This window comes from Trichechus manatus, unplaced genomic scaffold, assembly GCF_000243295.1.
Source record: "Trichechus manatus latirostris isolate Lorelei unplaced genomic scaffold, TriManLat1.0 scaffold00174, whole genome shotgun sequence".
NCBI lineage: Eukaryota > Metazoa > Chordata > Mammalia > Sirenia > Trichechidae > Trichechus > Trichechus manatus.
In genome coordinates, this window is record NW_004444110.1 from 2,066,621 (window position 1) to 2,088,947 (window position 22,327).

The 22,327-nt window shown below is 37.0% G+C and overlaps 1 protein-coding gene across 2 annotated transcripts in view; it reads left to right on the top strand.

The window, feature by feature from the left end:
* AFG2A (AFG2 AAA ATPase homolog A) overlaps positions 1 to 22,327 on the top strand; it is a 355,632-nt gene that overhangs the window by 284,628 nt on the left and 48,677 nt on the right. Inside the window, exon 14 of one of the 2 annotated variants that reach the window (XR_002825682.1) lies at positions 14,644 to 14,728. Coding sequence is in view for 1 of the 2 variants with exons in the window: in XM_004386855.2 (XP_004386912.1) it covers positions 14,644 to 14,808 (165 nt within the window). In the remaining variant the exon portion in view is untranslated. Of the gene's footprint in view, positions 1 to 14,643; positions 14,809 to 22,327 lie in introns of those variants that run through there. The other variant, XM_004386855.2, reaches the window with a different exon arrangement.

Below are 22,327 nucleotides of genomic sequence, written 5' to 3' on the forward strand. Positions count from 1 at the left end.
AGAAATTCAGCAATGTCGATAGATCTTTCTTAAATGGATTCGTTTTAAACCAGCATTTGGAAATAACTCACAATGGACTTTTCTTTTTTTTTTCCTCCATAAGAAGTATTCATAATGGGATGATACGGCCTGTGTCTTAGGATGTAGAAACTTTGGGATAAATGACTGCTTTTAACCTCTTTTGGAGAGTGGATTTTTTGACAATCTGATAGATACAGTCTCCTGAAAAATATGCATACAAATTTTTGCATATAAAATTTGGTCTAGAATTTCAGAGATTTACAGATATTCCCTTCCCTAAACCTACCCAGTAATCTTTAGGTAATGGAAATCCTCTGGACAGTGAAGGGGATATAGCTAGTTATGTACTCTAACCTTTGAGCGATTGTGTAATCTCTGCAGTATATATGACCAGTTTTTTGGAAACCCTTCATTCTCCAGGTTTGATTTCAGAAAGTCATTGACATGATTCTTAGTTTTCTTGTTTTTACACTTAAAATAGTGCTCAAATTATGATGTCTGCATTACTTGCTGGACTTCACTTTTGTTATTGCTTATCATGTGTTAATTATCTAAATTTTTTAGAAGAACAAATCAGGTATAATTTGAACCTTCCAAATAAATTAGAGATGACAAAGCACTTCTAGCAAACCTGTGAGTAGGCAAGACAAGTAGAAAGATCCGCATTTTACAGCTTAGAAAACTAAGACGTGAGAGCAGTTACAGTGAAGTGATTCACTGCTGCAGAGGGCCAGTTTTTCCAATTTTACCTGTAAGATTTTTTTCAAGCCATAGCTCTCAAAGTCTGATCTACGGGCTCACTGCCACAGAGTCAACAGGCATGCTTATTAAACATGCAGAGTTCTGGGTTCTCCCTTTAGATCTGCTGAATCCAAATGGGGCATAAATAGGGCACGGGGACTCTCCTAAATTAATAAGTAACTCAGATGATTCCTGTGCACACTGAGGTTTGAGAAACCCTGAGCAGTGGTTTGACTTTGACTACACATTAGAATCACTTGAGGAGTTTTGTAAAAACAAGGTGCCTGAACTTGGACTAATTGAATAAAAATCCTTGGAGGAAGGGACCCTAGCTGTAATCTAGTTGATAAAAATTCACCAGGTAATTATGATGCACAGTGTGGGTTAATAACCACTATTCTAAGCATTGGCAAGGTTTTTTTGTAAAGGGCCAGGTAGTAGATCATATTAGTTTCCTAGGGTTGCCATAACAAATTACCACTGAGTGGCTTAAAGCTACCGAAATTCATTCTGTCACAGTTCTGGAGGCTAGAAGTCTGAAACCAAGCAGCAGAGTAGGTTCCTTTTGGAGGCTCCGAAGGAGAAACTGGCCCTATGCCTCTTGTCTGGTTCCTGATGGCTCCTGACAATCCTTGGTATTCCTTGGCTTGTAGGTGCATCATTCACTCTCCGTTTCTCTCTTCACATGGCCGTTTTCCCTGTGTCTGTTTCCCTGTGTGTCCTCTCCTCTTCTTATAAAGGCACCCATCATTGGACTTCGGGTCCACCTTAATCCACTATGACCTCTTCTTAACTAATTGTATCTACCCACTGCCATCAAGTCGATTTTGACTCATAGCGACCCTATAGGACAGAGTAGAACTGACCCATATGGTTTCCAAAGCTGTAAATCCTTACAGAAGCAGACTGCCACGTCTTTCTCCCTCAGAGCCACTGGTGGTTTCAAACCACTGACTTTTCAGCAGCCAAGTGCTTTAACTGCCACCAGGGCACCTTACTATGCCTACAAAGACCTATTTAAAAATAAGATCTCATTCTGAGATTCCAGGTGGACATGAATTCCGGAGCGACATAGTTTACCTACTACATGAAGATTTTAGGTTTTGCAGGTCACATGTTATCTTTTGCAGCTATTTGACTTTGTTGTTTTAGCATGAAAGCAGCCATAGACAACTGAGCATGGCTGTGTTCTGATACAACTTTATTTACAAAAACAGGCAGTGGGACAAATTTGGCCCTTGGGCTGTGGTTTGCCAAGCTCTACAGATGAATATGGTTCCCTGCATTCCTCACTGGCCCACTGTTAGAATGTGTTCTAAACCTCAGGTGTTTCTTGTTTGATGTGGGCATTAAAAACTTAAAATTCAGTTAGTAATAGAGCTAGCATTTTGAACTATAAAATATTAAAGAAGAAGAAGAAAGAAAAACCTTGTAGTATGTATATTAAAGATAAGGTAAAAAAGGAAGAAAGTGTACTCAGGCCTTTGAACCAGTTTGGTCTGGTTCAAACCCCTACTAGGAAATTGAATTTCTAACAAGTTCCCTGCTGAGGATTTGCATTTCTAACAGGTTCCCAGGAATTTATACACAAGAATCTCCTGGGGATCTTGTTAAAATGTAGATTCTGATTCAGTGTATCTGGGGTGGAAATGCAAATTCCCGGCAGGGAGCTTGTTAGAAACGCAAAATCTCAGCAGGGGTTGGAAGCCCTGAGTGCACTGAACAACCAAGGCAGATGCAGCGCTGATAGTCACAGAGCTCAGAAGTGGGCTGTGACCAACCTGGGAGTTCAAAAAAAAGAAAGGGAGGCAAAGATAGCCGAGCCCTGCACTCAGATGGTGGGATTGATAAGAAACAGCTTCCTATACCCTGGTAATTTGTACCTTTAAAATTGGGAGGCTGGTAGGAGTGGAAAAGAGAAACAATATTTCTCTTTGGGATGGGAGACGGAAACACCATGGTGCAGCTCAGTGCCTGTAGAGACATTGGGAGCTGTACAAGTGCAGACAGGCTGGCAGTGCTTCACAGCTGCATGATGCCATTCCATCCAGTAGTGCCCATTCAGGTCATGCTGTATAAATCTGTTGTGCTACTGCTGTATCCTTGACATCAACCTTTAGCCCAGGATAGTATCTAATCATGATAGAAAGGAAAAAGAAAACTTTTGAGTCAGTAAGAAAAGGTTTATGTTTACCTTATCCATTGTATGAAATATATATATATATATATATGTATCAGAAGATTTCTGTTATTTTAAGTTTTTTTTTTTAAATGGTTTGTGTGTAATAGGTTAAAAACTCCAGCTATCCAGAAACTTTATATCCTGAGGAACGTGTTTTTTGGTACCACCTGATATCTTACATATTTCTTAACTGCATGCATATGGTAGGTACCTGTAGGTAGATCATCTTAAGTTTTGATGATCTGATTTTTTTCTCTTTTTAGTGTGAATAATGTATGTCCCTTAAGTACCTTACAGTTGAGTGGGGTCATTAGAACATGTAACAAATGTTATACTGTAATATGTGCCATAGAATATGAACAACGTGTACAGGTAACAGAGAGGAAGTGACTGTTTCTTTGGTTATGCAGAAATGACTTCAGGGAATAACTAGAATTTGGTTGGAGTGCATTGTGCAGGGGTGGCAGAACCCTTCAGAGAGATCACCATGTACAAAGGTACAGAAGCGTGAAGGATGTGCTATCTTCAGGGAACTACAAGGAGTTCAGTAGTGATAGAAAATAAAGGACCTGGAGGGATCAAATAATGAGAGAAGATTCTGGAGAAATAACCAGGGGACAGATTGCCCCCCACCCCCCGGCCCTCATCTCCCATTGAAGATCTATGGATTTATTTATTTTTGGATATCGTAAAAGCAATGTATATATGTAAGGAAGTTTTTGCCCCCCACTTCTAGCTTATGGGGAACTTTCAAAGGAATGAATTTTATAGAAATATTTTAAAGATTAATTTACAATACTTTCCCTTTTAGTCCATAGGTTTTCAAAAACTAGATTCACTTTTTACAAGAGGAAGAAGTAGGATTAGTTCTAGATAAATACTGTTTTGGCTTTATGAAAGGGCCCTTTAAATATAAGTAGATGAAGAATATATCATGCTAGTAAGAGAACTTAAGTGTGTGTTGAATTGTTTTTGTTCTGTTCTCCTCACTCCTTTGTGCTCATCATCAAGTGCTGCCATTTACTTTGGTACATTCTTCCTGAACACCTGCTGTCAAATGCATCAAGTCGTTTCTTGCACAGTGCTGCGGGTTTTTACAGAACTGAGCAAGCCCAACATTAGACAGATAGCCTGCAGACTGATTGATTTATTTGTTTTAATACAAACACATGCTCAGATGTTGTCGTATAGAAATCCTTTTTAAAGAATTATTTTTCAAAGAACAAAGAGCTTTGTAACCCTAGCACCTAATCCTGTGCCTGGCACATAGTAGATACTCAGGAAATGTTTGTGGGATTGAACTGCTCTGTGAAGTCTCAAACTGAGCACTACAAGAGTCCCTCAACTCTGGAGTAACTGAATATTTTAAATAGCTGTAATATGAATTGATATGTTGTTTAAAAAGCATTGCCAGCAGTTTAAAAAATGATATAGTAGCATAGTGTAAGGTCCAAATTTTAATTTGGTAGGTATTATTCTCTTTGCAGAATAAATACAAATCTATCTAAAAGAAATCCTATTTTATCTTCTTTCACAAAGTGGAGAGGCATTTTCAAAAGGAAAAAATGTCTAATAAAAAGCTGAAAGCTTTTGACAGTTCTACTTCAAAGACATCTCCTAAATAGTCTTTTTCCAGTTTGCTGCCTCTGCTATTTGTTCTAATTTTGAGACCTGAGGATTGTATTAGCTTCCTAACTGCGGGTTGCACTTTATTCCTGTGCTATCTCCACATTGCTGCCAGAGTTGTTTACTTTTTTAATCAAAAAGCCAAGCCGGTCCCTCACCTGATGAAAAACCTTCCACAATTTCCTATGAACTATGAGATAACGACCAAACTCCTGGGAATTACCTACCAGAGGTAATATATTCAAACCTGCATTTTTTTTACTTCATCTGCTTGCCTACCCATGTCTCCAAGTATATTTCACCAGTGCTTCTCGAACTTTCTCACAACATGGCACACATGTAATAGTAACCAGATACAGTTGCCGTCTGCCTGCCTAAAGTCTCTGGCTTCTCCAGGCCTTTTGGCCTTCCTGAGAGCTGAAGGAAGCACCATCTTAAGCATACCTGTGATCCGTCCCTAGGGCAACCGTTCGAAAGGTCTGCCCCACACTGTGACCGCAGTAAACCTCTTGCCCTCCCAGGAATGGCTTATACTAGGACTTCAAACCGGTTTGTTCCCGTTTGAACCCTTGGTTTCTTCGCGTGTGAAAATTAAGGTAGTCCTTTCATCATAGACGCCTATATTCCCCTGATAAGAATTCCCCTCAAAATACACATATGCGGTCATATCCCCACACAATTTTATTCCAGGAGTTCACTATAAATCTGCTTGTGTACCGCAGACTAAAAATTACCATATTAGATGCCTTTTAAATGGGTCTTCCAGCCCTGCAAATTCTAGGACTGCATATAGTATCTGCTGCCCTTCTTACCCAAGGAAATGCCCACAGTTTAGCGTTACATGATCATTGCTGAAGATGTGATTGGTTTATTACAAAACAAATACTAAGCTTTTCATCTCCTGACATTTATATAAAGAACACAGAATCATTCCTGGTACTTCATGTGAAGGAGCTTTACTTATCTAATCTTTTTTTTTTTTTTCTTTTTTTATAAATTCTGAAATTCAACACTTGTAGTTCTATATTTTGTCAAATGTTCAAATCTAATTTAATTAGTGGAGAAATACTTGTTCAGACCAAAGTATTAAAGTAGATGCTGAAAAATCAGATTCCATTGACTCCCATTCACTTAAAATGATCAACAAAAGTATGTGTGTGAGTGCAGGGAATGCCTTTCTCTAGGAAAGAAAAGCAGCACTAAGCCTTTACACTTTGTTCTAATGAAAACAAGTCAATGAGAAAATGGTTCCAGAAATTAGAGAGAGGTGGATCTTTGGTAACAGCTCTGATTTATTTCAAAGAAACCTTGAATTTATTCTAGGCATCTGTCTCTCTCTTCCTCTAAATCCAACTAATTAATAGGCCTGGTTAATGCTACCTCTTAAATCTCTCACTTCTACTCAGTCTTCCTTGTAATATATTTCTGTGTTTGTGTACTGTCTGTCTGCCCCATCAAATTGTAGGCTATATGTAATGGCAGGAATCATATTCATTATAAACTCAGGTGTCACATATACGGTACCTAGAAACTCAGCAGTGTTATTCAACATTACAAACTCAGCAATGTCACATATAAGGCCCCTATAAATGTTTACTCAGTGAAATCAAGCCAACATAATCTCTTGTATAGAATATGACAACTGCCTTGCTAGGTGGGTTTTTGCCACCAGTCTTACTCTTTTCTTCTTCCCCATCCCTTTATCTACATTACTGCTAAATGGATCATTCTAATCGCAAATACTGTAAATCCCCATTTTTAAACCATTTAATGGCACCTCAAGGGGTAAAGTCCAAACAGCACAGTATTTCAGGCCTGTGTGACCTCAGTGTACCCCTCCTGCTGTATCTGCAGTTACTTTTTTCTTGTCACCATGTCACTCCAGTTGTGCCTAAGCAACCAAAGTGAGCCAAGCTCACTGTGCTGCTTTCTGCGTCCTTGACCTCATACACACTTCTCTTTCTGCCCAGAATGACATTTTATCTTTTTCTTTTCCTTTCTTTTCATCAGGCAAGCTCCTCTTTTTCAAGTCTCAGATTAAAATCTTCTCTTTTACAGTCTTCTATGACTCTTCCTGGTATATAGCTAGTTTATAAATTTGTAATTTGGCATACAGGTTAAAAGTGAGGGCAAAAGATCAGCCTAACTGGGTTAAAATCTAGCTCTGTCACTCACTAGCTGTGTGTTTGTGCAAATCATTTAACCTTTTGGTACTTTAAAATCCTAACAGTCCTAGTATCATTGAGTGATTGTATGAATCAAATAATACAATGTATATAAAGAGGTCAGCACAGTGCTTGGCATGTGGCATGTATATGTCATTAAGTGTTGGATGATAGTATTATTATTACTATTCTTGTATAGTTACCCCTGTACTTGACTCTGAGCTCCGTGAATGTAGGGAATGTTAGTCATCTTTGGATTCCTAATACCTGGCACATGATAGGTGTTAATGTTCTTTGAATAAATGAATGGCTAAACAACTATTCTAAAAGTTGGAGGTTAGAATAATGGGTAGAAAAGTCGGGTCAAAATACAGACTCTTGGCTTATATTTCTGAATCTCAGTGTTTTAAAAGGATTGATATTTAACAACTATATCTTGCCTCTGAAATCCTACCATAGCCTCTGCAAGTCTCAGTTCATAGCCTTTTCCTAATAGAGAAAGAAGAACTTATAAGAAACGTACTCACTCTCTTCAATAGAAACCTGATAGAAAAATCACTAAGAGAGCAGGTTTCAGAACAGGCATGTATTTATTAAATCTTACCATGTTGTTGATTTATCACTCAGCCTGGAGATAGACAAAGTTGCCTTTTGAAAATGTTTTATATTTCTGATATTAACTGCAGTCTTAAAGCTTGAAGTTCTCGATGTTCCAGAAATATAGTTTTATAATATATTTTATGCATTTTGGTAATTTAAAAAAGTTTCATTAGACTGAAGGAAGAATGGCTTAAAAGACTAGTAAAATTAACAATATTTACTAAAACTCATCAAAGCCGCTGTGCAAAGGAGCATTCTTATTACATTATTTGGTAATCAAGCTTTGGGGGCATTGAGAAAGAACATAAATTTTACATACTCGGGAGAGGTATCTGCTGACCAGACATCAGGAAACAGAGAAAGATTTTATATCAAATTTGAATAACAATATCTTAATTACCCACGTGATACTTAAAAGGTAACCCCAAAACATCTGCTTCGCAACTTCTTTGTGCAAAGCACTATGAGGAATACGAAGAAGCATGTTGAAAACTTATAAAGCATCCTTGAAAGAGTTAAATGCAGCAAGTTTTAATCAGTAGACTAAGACAGTAGTAGAAAAGATGACAATACATGATTAATTAACAAATTAATTCAGAATTTAAGGATGAGGTGAGAGTCAAATTGCAACTTGATGGATGCTATGATATTAAAACCGTTGCCATGGAGTCGATTCTGACTTATAGCGACCCTATAAAAACCAATCATTTAATGAGATGAAAACAGCCACTATCTACCTGATGCATACAAAAAACTTTTTTAGAAAGGCAGAAACAGTTATGAGAGGAATGTGGACCGAGATCAATTATACTTCAAATAAGCAATAGGCTCTGTTAAAACAGGGAAACCAATTTTCCTAATTCTTACAGCCTTTATCTTAGTAAACTTTTTCAGAAGAATTTGAAATCTTTTAACTTTATAGTAAAACTGAGTAAGTAGTAATGATATATATTTATATTGTGCACACACACCCCCATAGATAAGTAACCCTTTTGAGATGAGTATATTTGATACTAAGGACAGGATACTCTGTGAGAGAAAGAAACTGTTTCCAGAAATTCTAAACAAGGAAATGAAAGTTTTATTTGTATTTTTTAAAACACAATCATTATTGGTTCAGTAAGGTAATTGTCTAACCTTAAAGTTATTACAGCTGATTCAGAAAGTGAAAAATGACAATTTCCATTTGATTTAAGATAAGACTTTGAAATGAGCAGCTTCAAATTTCCTTTTAAAAAAATCCAGAAATATTCCCTGGTCCAGATGAGCTGGGTTTTAAATGACGAGGAGGAGAAATTTACCTTGTTGAGAAGGTGGGAAAAGGGAGAGCAAACACCGTGTGCAAAGAAGTGAAGCTATGGCTGAGTATAAACCAGGGCTTCAAACTGATTCGTTCAGGTTCACACCCCTGGAAAAAACTGAGACTCTTAGAAGTACAGAGACTTGCCCAAGGTCTTGAATAAGTTCTCGAAAAGGCAGCTTACCCTGTGATTTTTTCTGTAACAGAGTTTTAATATAGAGGCCGCAATATCTGTGACCTTGGGTTTCAAAGAATTAGAAGGCCTCACCTTGTATTTTCATTGAGAGTTGTTATATGATGATTTTAAAGTAACAGAACATTCCATCATTCAGAAAACATTCTTCCACCCTAATATACCAGAACAGTATTTTTAAAGAAATTCTAGGAAGGGTGTTAACACATTTGGGGTTCTACAGGAAGGAAGGCTCTTTCCTACTATTTTTTAAGTATAACTTTCACTGACAGGATCAGGCCAGGAAAAGCCTAGCTGGCTTTTGGCCCAGACAATGTTATAATCATTGAGTGCACTCAACCTGCACTGCCCCGGGACAGCAACAATTTAAAACAGAAAAAAAGCACAGGCCGCATGCTGAGCATTGTTCCAGTATCTTAGATGGCGTGTATGCTCTATATCCTTTGCTGTGATGTTCTTTCAACTCTTAGAACGGAAATTTTAAAATAGCCTAGAATTTTAGTTTTCCCAGAAGGGTGAAAAGGATAACTTCAACTTTAAAAAAAATAGTAAAGCTATTCACAGCTATATCCCCAGCAACTAAAATAGTTCTTGATGAAAAAGTTCTTTAAATCTGTTTTATTACTTACATCATTTTCAGAACAAGAATCGTTTTTGTTTGTCCATGGATAATGAGTATCATGTTACAGTGGAAGCATAGTAAAATTAAAAAGGACTGATTCAGCGTTCAGAGACACCCGATTTCAGTCCAGTTTCTGCAGTTTATTGTGTGATTTTAGGCCTCATTTTCTTTGTCTGAATGGGAGTATAATAATGTCTAATTCACAGGATTGGGGAAATATTGAATGAGATACAGTTTGTGAAAAGTGCTTTATAAAATCTTAAGGGCTATATAAATATTAATGCCAGTTGTGCTAGAAAATATTTTTAATACTTTGAAAATATATATTGACTGGGATTATCCTAATTTCCTGAATCCTGTATTTGTTTTAGGTAGGGGGAGAAGTGATCCCTATTGATTAAAATGAAGTTTTGAATTCTTGGATAAATTACATTTCAAGGAAGCTGATCATGGATTATTTCTAGCAAATGAACTAGTGTCAGGTGTGGGGAATAGTCTACAAATAATTAAAGCATTCATTTTTAAACAAAATAAATATATTTACTGTATATTTTTCTTGATTGACTTAACTGACCTTTTGCTTAAGAATTAATAGATATTTGGTAGATACTATGCTCTAGGAATTGTAGCATGGGGAAATGGAATATTAAGCTTTTGAGATATTCCATGATTAACCAAACCAAAAAACCAAACCTGTTGCCGTCAGGTCAATTGCGACTCACAGTGACCCTTAGGAGGAGTAGAACTACCTTATAGACTTTCCAAGGAGCTATTGGTGGATTCGAACTGCCGACCTTTTGATTAGCAGCCAAACCCTTAACCACTGAGCCAACAGGGTTTGGAAATTTGGGATAGGATTTCTACCTACTACTATAGCCCTCTCTTGGAGATTCTTCATATCCATTAGTATAGGCTCAAAAAAGTCCTTCATGTAGAAACCTGTTTAATTTTGTTTCTACCCAGTGGTTCCCAAACTTACTTAACTTGAAAACCCTTTTTTTTTTATTGCCTCTGTTAACGTTCTCATGAATACTTTGTAAAACTGGTACGAGATATAATAGTGTTGGCTACATAAGTTTTAACAATCTATTTGGAACTCCAAACATGAACATAACCTGGTAAATTTTAATTTTTTTTTTTTTAAGAGTTGGCTATGGGATTGAAATGATTGTGGTACCTGATACCTATATTCATGGCCAAATCATAGGAATTGGTCTGTTACAACTCCTTAAGTATTCTTTCTCTTACTGACCACTTCTTATGTTACCTTTCCCAAACTGCTTAATCAAAGAAGATAATCTTTTTAGATGGAGATCTGAAACATCTTTATAGGCTGTAAGTTTTACTGATCTACATATACTGAGAACTAGCAAATGCAAGTTACTAGTCTTTTTTTTTAGATCAACTTTATTGAGGCATAATTTACATACAATAAGCTGCATCAATTTAAAGACAAATTCAATTAAAGAGATGTTTACGCCTGTGAAAGCACCTTTGGAAGCAAAGTACAGAACATTTCCATTACTTCCGCAGGATTCCTTTTGCCCATTTGCATTTCCCTCTGCCTCAAGTCCTAAGCAACCAGCGGTCCGCTTTTTGTCACTATAGATTGTTGTTGTTGTTGTTCTTAGGTGCCATAGAGTCATTTTCGACTCATGGTGACCCTGTGTACAACAGAACAGAACACTGCCCGGTCCTGCGCCGGCCTCACAATGGTTGCTATGTTTGAGCCCATTGTTGCAGCCACTGTGTCACTCTATCTCCTTGAGGATCTTCCTCTTTATCCATGACCCTCTGCTTTACCAAGCATGATGTCCTTCTCCAGAGACTGATCCCTCCTGATAACATGTCCAAAGCATGTGAGACAGGGTCTCGCCGTCCTTACTTCTTGGGAGCATTCTGGCTGTACTTCTTCCAAGACAGATTTGTACATTCTTCTGGTAGTCCAGCACCATAATTCAAAGGCATCAATTCTTCAGTCTTTGTTCATTGTCCAGCTTTCACATACATATGAGGTGATGGAAAATACCATGGCTTAAGTCAGGCCCCCTTTAGTCTTCAAAGTGACATCTTCGCTTTTTAACACTTGGAAGAGGTCTTTTGCAGCAGATTTGCCCAATAAAATACGTTGTTTGATTTCTTGACTGCTGATTCCATGGGCATTGATTGTGGATCCAGGTAAAATGAAATCCTTGACAACTTCTGTCTTTTCTCCGTTTATCATGATGTTGCTTACTGATCCGGTTGTGAAGATTTTTTTTTTCTTTATGTTGACACGTAATCCATACTGAAGGCTGTGGTCTTTGATGTTCATCAGTAAGTGCTTCAAGTGCTCTTTGCTTTTACCAAGCAAGATTGTATCATCTGCATAACGCAGGTTGTTAATGAGTCTTCAACCACTCCTAATGCCATGTTCTTCTTCATATAGTCAGCTTCTTGGATTATTTGCTAAGCATACAGATTGGATAAGTATGGTGAAAGTATTCAGCCCTGATGCACACCTTTCCTGATTTTAAACCACACGGTATCCCCTTATTCTTTTCGAATGACTGCTTCTTGGTCTGTGTACAGGTTCCACATGGGCACAATTAAGTGTTCTGGAATTCCTGTTCTTCACAATGTTATCCATAATTTGCTGTGATCCACACAGTGGAATGCCTTTGCGTGATCAATAAAACACAGGGAAACATCTTTCTGGTATTCTCTGCTTTCAGCCAAGATCCATCTGACGTCAGCAGTGATATCCCTCGTTCCATGTCCTCTTCTGAATCCAGCATATGGATATTGTCCTATGACTGACAGCGGTGTATTTTAAGATAGACCTTGAAATGTTCTTTTTGACAGTGAATGAGATGCTGTTCCTCTTCAATTTGTCGTTCCTGGCATAGTGGACCATATGATTGTCCTAATCAGAATGACCAATACCAGTTCATTTCAGCTCACTAATGCCTAGGATATCAATCTTTATGCGTTCCATTTTATTTTTGATGACTTCCAATTTTCCTAGATTCATACTTTGTACATTCCACATTCTGATTATTAATGGATGTTTGCAGCTGTTTCTTCTCATTTTGAGCTGGACTCCATCCACGTCATTAAGATATACAATACTTTGAGGAGGCAGCACTACCCCAGTCTTATTTCGAGTGCCTTCCAACCTGGCAGTATATCAGACAATGTTCCGCTGCTATTCGTAAGATTTTCACCTGCCAATTTTTTTTTTGGAAGTAGATTGCCAGGTTCTTCTTCCTAGTCTGTCTTAGCCTAAAAGCTCCATTGAAATCTGTCCACCATGGATGACCCTGCTAGTATTTGAAATACCAGTGGCATAGCTTCCAGCATCACAGCAACACAGAAGCCACCACAGTACGACAAACTGACAGATGAGTGGTGGATATATTAGATTGGGTTTTTTAGTATTTTATATAAATGGAGTTATATAGTGTTTATTATTTTATGTCTGGCTTCTTTGAGTCAGCATAATCGTTTTGAGACTTGTGTGTGTTGTTGAGTGTATCAGTAGTTTATTCCTTTTTATTGCTGATTATAGTTTTCCATTATGTGGAAACTTGACAGCACACAAACAAAAACATGTGAAGATACATATTTTGTTTCTCCATTCATGAGTTGATGGACATTTGGGTTGTTTACAGTTTTAGGCTATTGTGTGAACATCCATGTGCAAGTCTTTGTGTGGATATATATTTTCAGACTTCTTGGGTAAACACCTTGGAGTGGAATGGCTGGGTTGTTAAAGTGGGGTATGTTTAACTTTTTAAGAAACTGCCAAATAGTTTTCTGAAGTGGTTGTACTGTTTTAAATTTCCATTAACAGTGTATTTAAGTTCTAGTTGCATCGTATCCTTACCAACATTTAGTATTGTCAGTGTTTTTCATTTTAGTCATTTCTAAGGTAATGTGATGGTGGCTCATTGTGGTTTAAATTTGCACTGATTTGATAACTAATGATGTTGAGCATCTTTTCATGTACTTACCACCTCACCGTCTTAATGAGGTATGTGTTCAGATTTTTGCCATTTTCAATTAAATTGTTTATTTTCTTATTATTAAATTGTAAGGGTTCTTTATATATGTTGGCTACAAGTCCTTTTTTAGGTAGCATATTAATATTTTTTCCCTGCTGTCACTTCCCTTTTCATTTTCTTAATGGTAAAAGTTTTTTTTTTTTTTCCCACAAATATCCGTTTATCAATTTTGTCTTTTATAGTTCTTCTAGAAGTTTTGTAGTTTTAGCTTCTACATTAAGATTTATGATCCATTTCAAGTTAAATAGATATCTAATTGTTGCAGTATCATTTAAGATGCTTTCACTTTTCTCATTTTTGTTTCCATAGAAATTTTATAATCAGCTTGTCAATTTCTTTATTATAATCTTTATATGGAGTTTTGATTGGGATTGTGTTGAATCTATATATAAATTTGGAGAGAATGATATCCTAACAATATTGAGTCTTCCAATCTATTAAAATGGTATACCTTTCTATTTATGTAGGTCATCTTTAATCTCTCTTAGTAGTATTTCTGTAGTTTTTGGTGAAGTGCTTGTGCATGCCTTTTGTTCATTTTATTCCCAAGTTTTTAATGTTTTTATCTTTTAATGTATTCCCATAAATGGATTTTTTTAATTTAATTTTCTAATTGTTTGCTGCTTGGTATATAAAAATATGGGTGTTTTTTTTTTAAATTTGTATCCTCTGATCTTGCCAACAGTTGTTTTGTAAGCTAGACCTACTCAATCTATATGTGTTATTAATGATATGTTTGGACAATATCATTGAGTGATAAAGAAATACAAAGATGGAATTATGGGAGATTATGTCAAAAGTTCTGCTTTTATTACAGCAATTTACTAACAGTTCCTTTTGATATAATGAGTGTAAGTGATATACATATTTCCTAAAAGAGAATAATCATCTTCTGCTGACCTGACAGTTGCTGAGGAGCAGAAAGCCTCCAAAAATACTGCTTTTCTGTTTCAGAAGTACTCTGAACATTGTTTCTTTGTTGAAATACTTGAAATAGATTATAGAATCTCTAGTACTTGTTTTATTTACTAATGAAGAATAATAGTGAGTTGTTCCTGAGATTCTGGACATCCCTTTTCCTTTGGTGCCTGATGTGGAATGTTATTTCTGAGCTTGATTAATCCATGTTGCCTCATCTTCTTTATAGGCTTTGATGCGGCCTGGGAGAATTGATAGAATCATCTATGTGCCTTTACCAGATGCAGCAACAAGAAAGGAAATATTTAACCTGCAGTTTCGCTCTATGCCAATCAGTAATGGGGTTGACCTAGATGAACTCATCCTCCAAACAGATACATATTCAGGAGCAGAGGTAAGACAATTCCCCTCAAAATACCTTGGTGTAAGGGAAGCAGTCGCTTGGGTCCATTAGCAAGAAAAGACTGCTTGCTGCCAACTGTTTTAAATGATTATGTATTAAAAATCTTAAAACAGGAAATGCCGTACATGACAATCACTGAGCTAAATTGCATTTTACCTGGCCTATATGTCGATTGTTTCTTACACGGTTTGTATTATTTCTCAAAATGTAGTCTTTGGAGAAGTAGCATAATATAGTGGAAAGAAGAACTAGAAGTCAGAAGATTCTGTGTTGGGCTTCTTCATACAGCAGTTTTTAGCCATTCACACACTTCTGTAAACTTTCATTTCTTTACCTGTCAAATGGAGACTTCCTACTGTTGTATCATGGATATCATAAAAATGAAATTAGGATATCATGAAAGCACCCTGAAGTACAAGGGGTAGGCAAAGGGATTGTATTATTAACATCTTCTATCATTTTGGAAAATTTTCACAATCTACTTGTGTATTAACAAAGATTCTCTCATAAAAACAGTAAAAGGGACACACATTCTGCCCCTAACTATGAAAATATACTTGTAATAGGAATATGAAAGACTTTCATAAAAATATGAAAACCACTTTAAGTATGACAGATAAGCAGTTTTCCTCTTCTTAGCAACTCTTAGGTTGATTTTATTTACAAAATAAAATTTCATTAAAATAATTCTGTAATTTTTCTACATGTGTTTCTTAAGAAAAGGACAGACTATATTCCTTAACACAGAAATATCTCCTGAATACCACTGATGTGGATATGCACCAGGAAATTAATATTTTTCTAAATAAGAAGTGTAGGGTCTTTTCATTCTGAATTTTCCAACAGGCTGGGACTCTACATCCTATTTTGCTTGCTATTGTTCGTTTCTGTTTTCTTGAAAAACCTAAGAGATTAGCACATAACAGGTCATTAGTGGTACTTGGAGAATACTATAGACAAATTTACATGTGAAATTGGACTTAGTATGTCTGTAGTCATAGCTAATAACAACAACCAAAATAAATTATCAAATCTACTTATAGTTTTATCTTAAGGACTATGGATATTTGATATTTCCCCTGTTGTGTGTTCCAACTCGACTGGAAAAAAGCCATGTACAAAGTAGTTTGAGATGCACTTGAAGTGCATTAGTCTTTAAGTCTTATCTGAAACAGTAATCTTTATAAGTATTTCTTTGGCATGACCATCCATGAAGTTAAAATGACTTCTGTTGCTGTTGATAACCTGCTCCAGCATTTCTAGGTTTCATTTTGTTATGAGACCACGGGGCAGCATCACGTGTATGTTATCACATATATGTTATGTTGGTTTACAGGAAGCAGCAAGGAAGCCCTAAATCTTTCACTTGTTCTAAGTGAAGTAGAAGAGCAATTAATATAGTATAAATGTGCCTTTCTCACTTTAAAGTAATTCATAGAAGTAACATTGAAATACGAAGCAAAAATAAAAGTTAATGAAGTTCTGTCTGGCTGAAGAGAAAGAACTAATTTGGTGCCAGGAATAATTGTCCCAGCTTGCTAATTCTCATGTAATACATGCCTTACTCAGTATAAAATGTAAGCACATTTCTGATTTATTTTTATATTGGAGCTTTTAAAAATAGCTACAGGAGAAATAGCATTAAATTCTTCCCCTCCTCAAATTATATTTTTGTGTCCCAATTGCTTGTGTGGGGAAGGGATATCCTATTTATAATCAAAGTATTGTTACAACTTCATAGCAGTTCTGTTCCAGAGCTTCATCTTAGCAGCACTAGCATTTCAAAACCTGAGACAGGTTTTTTTCACTCTTTTGTTCTTTCTGAATATTTAGGCAATTTACACGAGTTTCTTACTGTTTCAAGAGAATAATTATCATTAAACCAGGGGCAGTGGTGGTTCAGTGGTAGAATTCTCGCCTTCCATGCAGGAAACCTGGGTTCAGTTCAGTACACCTCACATATAGGCACCACCCATCTGTCAGCGGAGGCTTGTATGTTCCTATGATGCTGAACAAGTTTCAGCGGTGCTTCCAGACTAAGATGAACTAGGAAGAAAGGCCTGGTGATATACTCCTGGAAATCAACCAGTAAAAACCCTGTGGATCACAATAGTCCAATCTGCAACCAATCATGGGGGTGGCACAGAGCGATGTTGTGCATGGGCTCACCATGACCAATTCACGGCTGCTAACAATGTTACCAATATAAACTTTTTTAAAGTTAATGAATATGATATTTAGGACAGGTAAAGCTTAGCTTTGGAGCCTTGTGGTGTAGTGGTTAAGAGCTCCGCTGCTAATCAAAAGGTCAGCAGTTCAAATCCACCAGCTGCTCCTTGGAAACCCCATGGGGCAGTTCTACTCTGTCCTATAGGGTCTCTGTGAGTCAGAATCAACTCTACATCAACAGGTTTGGTTTTGGCAACGGGTAAAGCTTAGCTCCAGATAAAATATAAGATCCTGTCTCTGTTCCCTGTGTGTCTTCTTTTAACAGAAAAAATGGTGCTGCAATGTTTGAAAACCAATATTAGATACGATTTTTTTTTTTTAGTAGTAAAATGAGTTCTACCAGGACCTCAGTTGCCTGACTTCTGCCAGGCTCAATGCTTTACCACTAATGTAACTAATTTATGTTTTCCCCAGGCTGAGACCATATGCTCCAGTACAGATCCTACTACACAGAACATGTTTAATAAACCCTTGATAAACTGGGATGGGGAAGTGGAAGGTAAAAAATTATATTCAGGAAAACTAGACTTCAGTTCCCATTTGTCATAAGAGGAGTCTTCTATTTGTGGCGCTGTACCCTGCTGCAGGCACAGCCTGTTTCTCAGAGTGGCCACTTTTGGTTTAAAAATGAAAATACCAATCAGTTAATTGTCTAATTGTCACAGGAGAGTAGTATATTCAAGATTGTGTCAAATTAATTTTATTTAAGTGTACACAGTTAGTTAGCTATATGAACAAGAAATTTGGCCAGGTGAGCCGGAGATGAGGAAATCACTGGCGCTCTGATTGTGTTTTAGAAACAAAATGTTCAACTGTGGTGAGCATTTTTTACTGATAATTAAAAAGTTCTAGAAGATGACAGAGATGGAGATGGGGAGTGCTTTAAAAATATGTATTTTCTCTTTACTTGGTACTAAAGGGTCACTATGAGTCAGAACAGAATCGACTCGACGGCACACCACCACAACAGTACTTTATTTTGCCCAATCAACATTGTTCCATGAAAGTTTGCACAGGCCCACTATTTGAAATAGCTCCTTATACCCTCTCTGAGTTAGTCCATTTTCCCTCTCTGGAGAGCATATACAGAGAATTGAAGCATTTTTTAATCCTCAGGAGGGTCCCAGGAGGAAGTGTGTCGCCAGCTGGAAGGCGAATGCAGTCACTAGGGAGAAGCCTCAAAGGAGAGGCTGAAGCAGGCAGCACATCCTTCAGCACTCTCTGCCGCCTGCCGCTCCCCCGTGGCCGCGGAGCTCATTGTCTTTGGCTTCTGGCTGTGGCTTCCAGTGAATGGAAAAACATGTTGCCATTTAAAAGCAGATGGGAAGTCATTTCAGGAGGAAATAAGAAGTCTTTTTTGGTTATAGCTATTGTTTTCTTTTGCTTTGATTTTTGTTTTTTGAGTTATTTGTAGCAGATTCCACTTCATTTATTCATTTGTCTTTTATCAAATTATCCTAGTTACTTTAGGAAAACTTTTATCTTACACATTTATAGGAAATCAGGTACCATAAATATATGCACATGAAAGCCATAACTGGGCTAATGACCCAGGGTGTCATGTACTTGAGAAGAGAGGTGTGATGAGTAAGATACATCTGAGTATAGCAGTTGCTGACATAGGCTGAAGGAGGCTAATGCCTGTAAAATTTGAGTTGAATTTTTATTTGCATCTGAATGTTATTTTCCTTTTACTGATTGTTATGTCATTAAGTGAAATTGGCAATATATCTAAGAGCCAGGTATCAACGATACATTTCATAAATAAGTGATCATGACATTTATTTCATGTATTAAGATTTGGGTATTCAGCCTCCAAGTGAGGCAAAGAAGTGAGGGGAGCAGAAGGAATGTCAGCATTGCAGTTGGGTAGAACTTTAATAGAATCATAGCTCTTTTCTTTCAGGGAAGTTTCAGACAAGTTTTTAACTTCTTTAAACCACAGAAGTGACTGAAATTCTTTTAAGGATTAAATGAGATAAAAAACATAAACGTAAGAATCACTGACACATGAAGAATGCTTCATAAATGTTACTTCCCTTTGTCCTTAGTTCAACTGTTCAGTAATTATATTTACCCCTAAAATACTAGGTAGTGTTCTTACAAGATGACAGTGTTTTGCATTGCCTCAATAACCAGATAAATAATTTATCTGAAAGCTACATTATAATTGAGCTTGCCTCTTATCCTTCCCTTTAAAATATAAAAATTTGCTTAATATGTAACTTTTCGTGTAATCTTAATGAATGTAGCTTTAGAAAGTCTTTTTAAAGCAATTTGTTAGGGCCAAATACACTTCACACGAAATGTTCAAAAAGTTTTCATGTATATTTATAGTCTCTGCATCCCTATCTGTCTTGTCCTGAATTCTATTTTGTAACCTATATCCTGCTGGGTCTAGTAATAGCTCAATGTCTTCATGCCAACTTGACATTAAAGCATCATCTTACAGTGGTGCCTCAGTGGTTCATGAAGTGTTCTTTTCACCAGCCTTGAGCTATTACAGCTAATAAAGGGAGAACCTTCAGTTACTTGTCTAGCTTGCTGATTAACGTTCCTTCTGACTTCCTCTCTTTTCTCTCACACAGTCAAAACAGAAGGAGCAATTGTGGCCACTTAAGATGTCTGTACTCTTCAACATGAAATCTCTTGTGATGTTTTCCTCAAACAAAAAAAAATCAGGATCAATGTATTAGAATCTGGCACAGATTGTTTATCTGACCAGTCTAACAACTCATCTGAGACAGGACTAAGGATCCTAAAGCAGGTCAAGCCACCTTTTGGCCTGATCTCAGGCCCTCTAGTTAGTGCTGTTAGATAGGAGCTAGCAGCAATGTGTTTGCCTCAGAGTGAAGCCGAGCACCCTCCTGCAGGCTGTCTGCAACCTACTTTTCCCTGCCTAATCAGAAACTCCGCTATGAAAGCTTACTGCTCTAGCCAAACGGGTCGTCTATTCTTATTTGAGACCTTCATTCTTATCTTTTCATTCTTTCTTGTACTTTTTCCCTAAAATTCCATAACTACCCCCTAGAATTTCAAAATACCCTTTCCTCACACAACCTTTTATAATCACTACTCTGTCATTAAACAACTCTAACCAGAAATAGCCTCCTTTTTTGAACTCCTTTATATTTACTTCTGTTTCACTTGTTTAGCTGTTAACATATTTTACCTTGTTAACATATTTTACCTGTTAACATTTTAATAGGAGCAGCTGCCTCGTCACCCCAAGGTATAAAATTCTCTATACTTCTTGGTGTCCAGCAAAGCAACCAATGCCTCACACTCTTTGAATATTCATGGTAGATCAGTGTTAGATTTATGTGTTGATTCTCAGTTATTTTATGAACCAGAAAGCTCAGTTTTAACGTTCACTACAATGGCACCTAATAATTTTAAATGTGTTTTCACATATATTATCTATTTGCGCACCATAACTCTATAGGAACAGAGCTATAGGAAAAGAACTAAAGCCTAGAGCTAGAGCTGAGCATATGCAGTTGACTTGTTTGAAGTCACACAGCAGATAAGGACAAACCCAAGACCAGAAACCAGATCTTTTAACTCCTCATGGAAGACTCTTTTTATGATCTCTTACTGTCTCTGAGTCAACAGAAGAGTTTTTGAAACTGTTTCATGGTTTCTCTTATCATCTCTAGTCTTTGCTGAAGGTTTGCCTATTCCTATAGACAGTGACTTAGCAAACTAAACGGCCGGTATGAAACACCTTGTACCATTTTTATACGTGCTTTTCCTATAGTAATCGGGATCGACTTAACGGCAACAGGTTTGGTTTTGGTTTTCCTATAGTACCTTGTTTTTATTTTCCCAAAAAAGTATAAACTGCTTGAAGTTAGGTACTATCTTTTTCTTTATGCATTCTTATATTTCCCAGGCATTGTAAATAAGACCTGTAATTTAGAGGGAAAGACATATAGACAACTTAAGTTCTATGTAATATGTTTATGTTCCATGATCTAGTGATATGCAGAATACTACAGGAGCAAAGAAGAGGTGGTAACTCACCCTACCTGGGATTGAAGGGGATAGTTGATACCCAGAAGGGATGTTTGCTCTGAGTCTTAATGGATGAACATAAGTTGTCTTCATAGAGTAAGGCTGAGAAGGGGACATGCCTGGCACATAGCAAGGTAGGAGTGCGTGAAAGAGATGCATGATATGTTGTCGACTCTGTTTGGATGTTGAATATGACTAGAAGAAAGAGTTTGCATCTAGAATTAGTAGAAGAAAAGTAGGTCAAATGTAAAAGGGCCTTGAATATCCTCTGAACTTGCTTTTGTTCTTCAAGCAATGGAGAACCATTGGAAATTTTAACACAGGAGCACTGTGGGCAGATTTGTGTTATCAAAAGATGAGTGGCATTTATGTCCAGAGCTATCACTAGGTAGCCCACCGAGCATCTGTTTGTAAATTAGAAAAGGTATTCGTTCCCCCACTTGGTGACAGCTTCCCACCAGGGCAAAAGGCTTGCCAAGCAGAGCATGAGCTACATTTCCACCCTTGTTCGCGCACTCAGCTGAGCACCCTTGTGTTGACACAGCTTTCACATCTGTACAAGGCTGTATCATTTTTGGCTTATATACCTTGTATTCCTCTAAATGTCCAGCACAGTACCCCGTATGTAGTTGATACATATTTCCTGAATAAACAAATTTAGATTTTATATCTCAAGTAGATAAACTTCTTTCTGTGGTGGATGTTCAGTTACATAGTAGATATTCGTAAGCCCTTGGCAAAATGTTTGTGAATGAGATAATTTAGTAATATTTAACGTGTCTTTTATGCAACATTAGCACATTAAACCTGATTTGAATGGCCAAAATATTGGAAGTCAGGTGGATTATGTCCTCTGAAGCATATTATCCCATGTAACTTTGAATATAAGCTCCTAGGGCAAGGACTTTACCTCTACAGCTCTGTTCAGTCACTAGAATATGGCTACCCTGTTGTCAAGGCATGAACCAGTAACATGAAACTTGCCTTCAAAAATGGAGGGTGCCAAATACGAACCGTAAGTACCAGTGCACAAGCACCAGAAGAGAGACTAGATAAATGGGAACTCCTAAAAATCAAACACTTATGCTCGTCAAATGACTTCACCAAAAGAGTAAAAAGACAACCTACAGACTGGGAAAAAATTTTTGGCTATGACAAATCCGATCAGCGTTTAATCTCTAAAATCTACAAGATACTGCAAAACCTCAACAACAAAAAGACAGCCCAATTAAAAAATGGGCAAAGGATATGAACAGGCACTTCA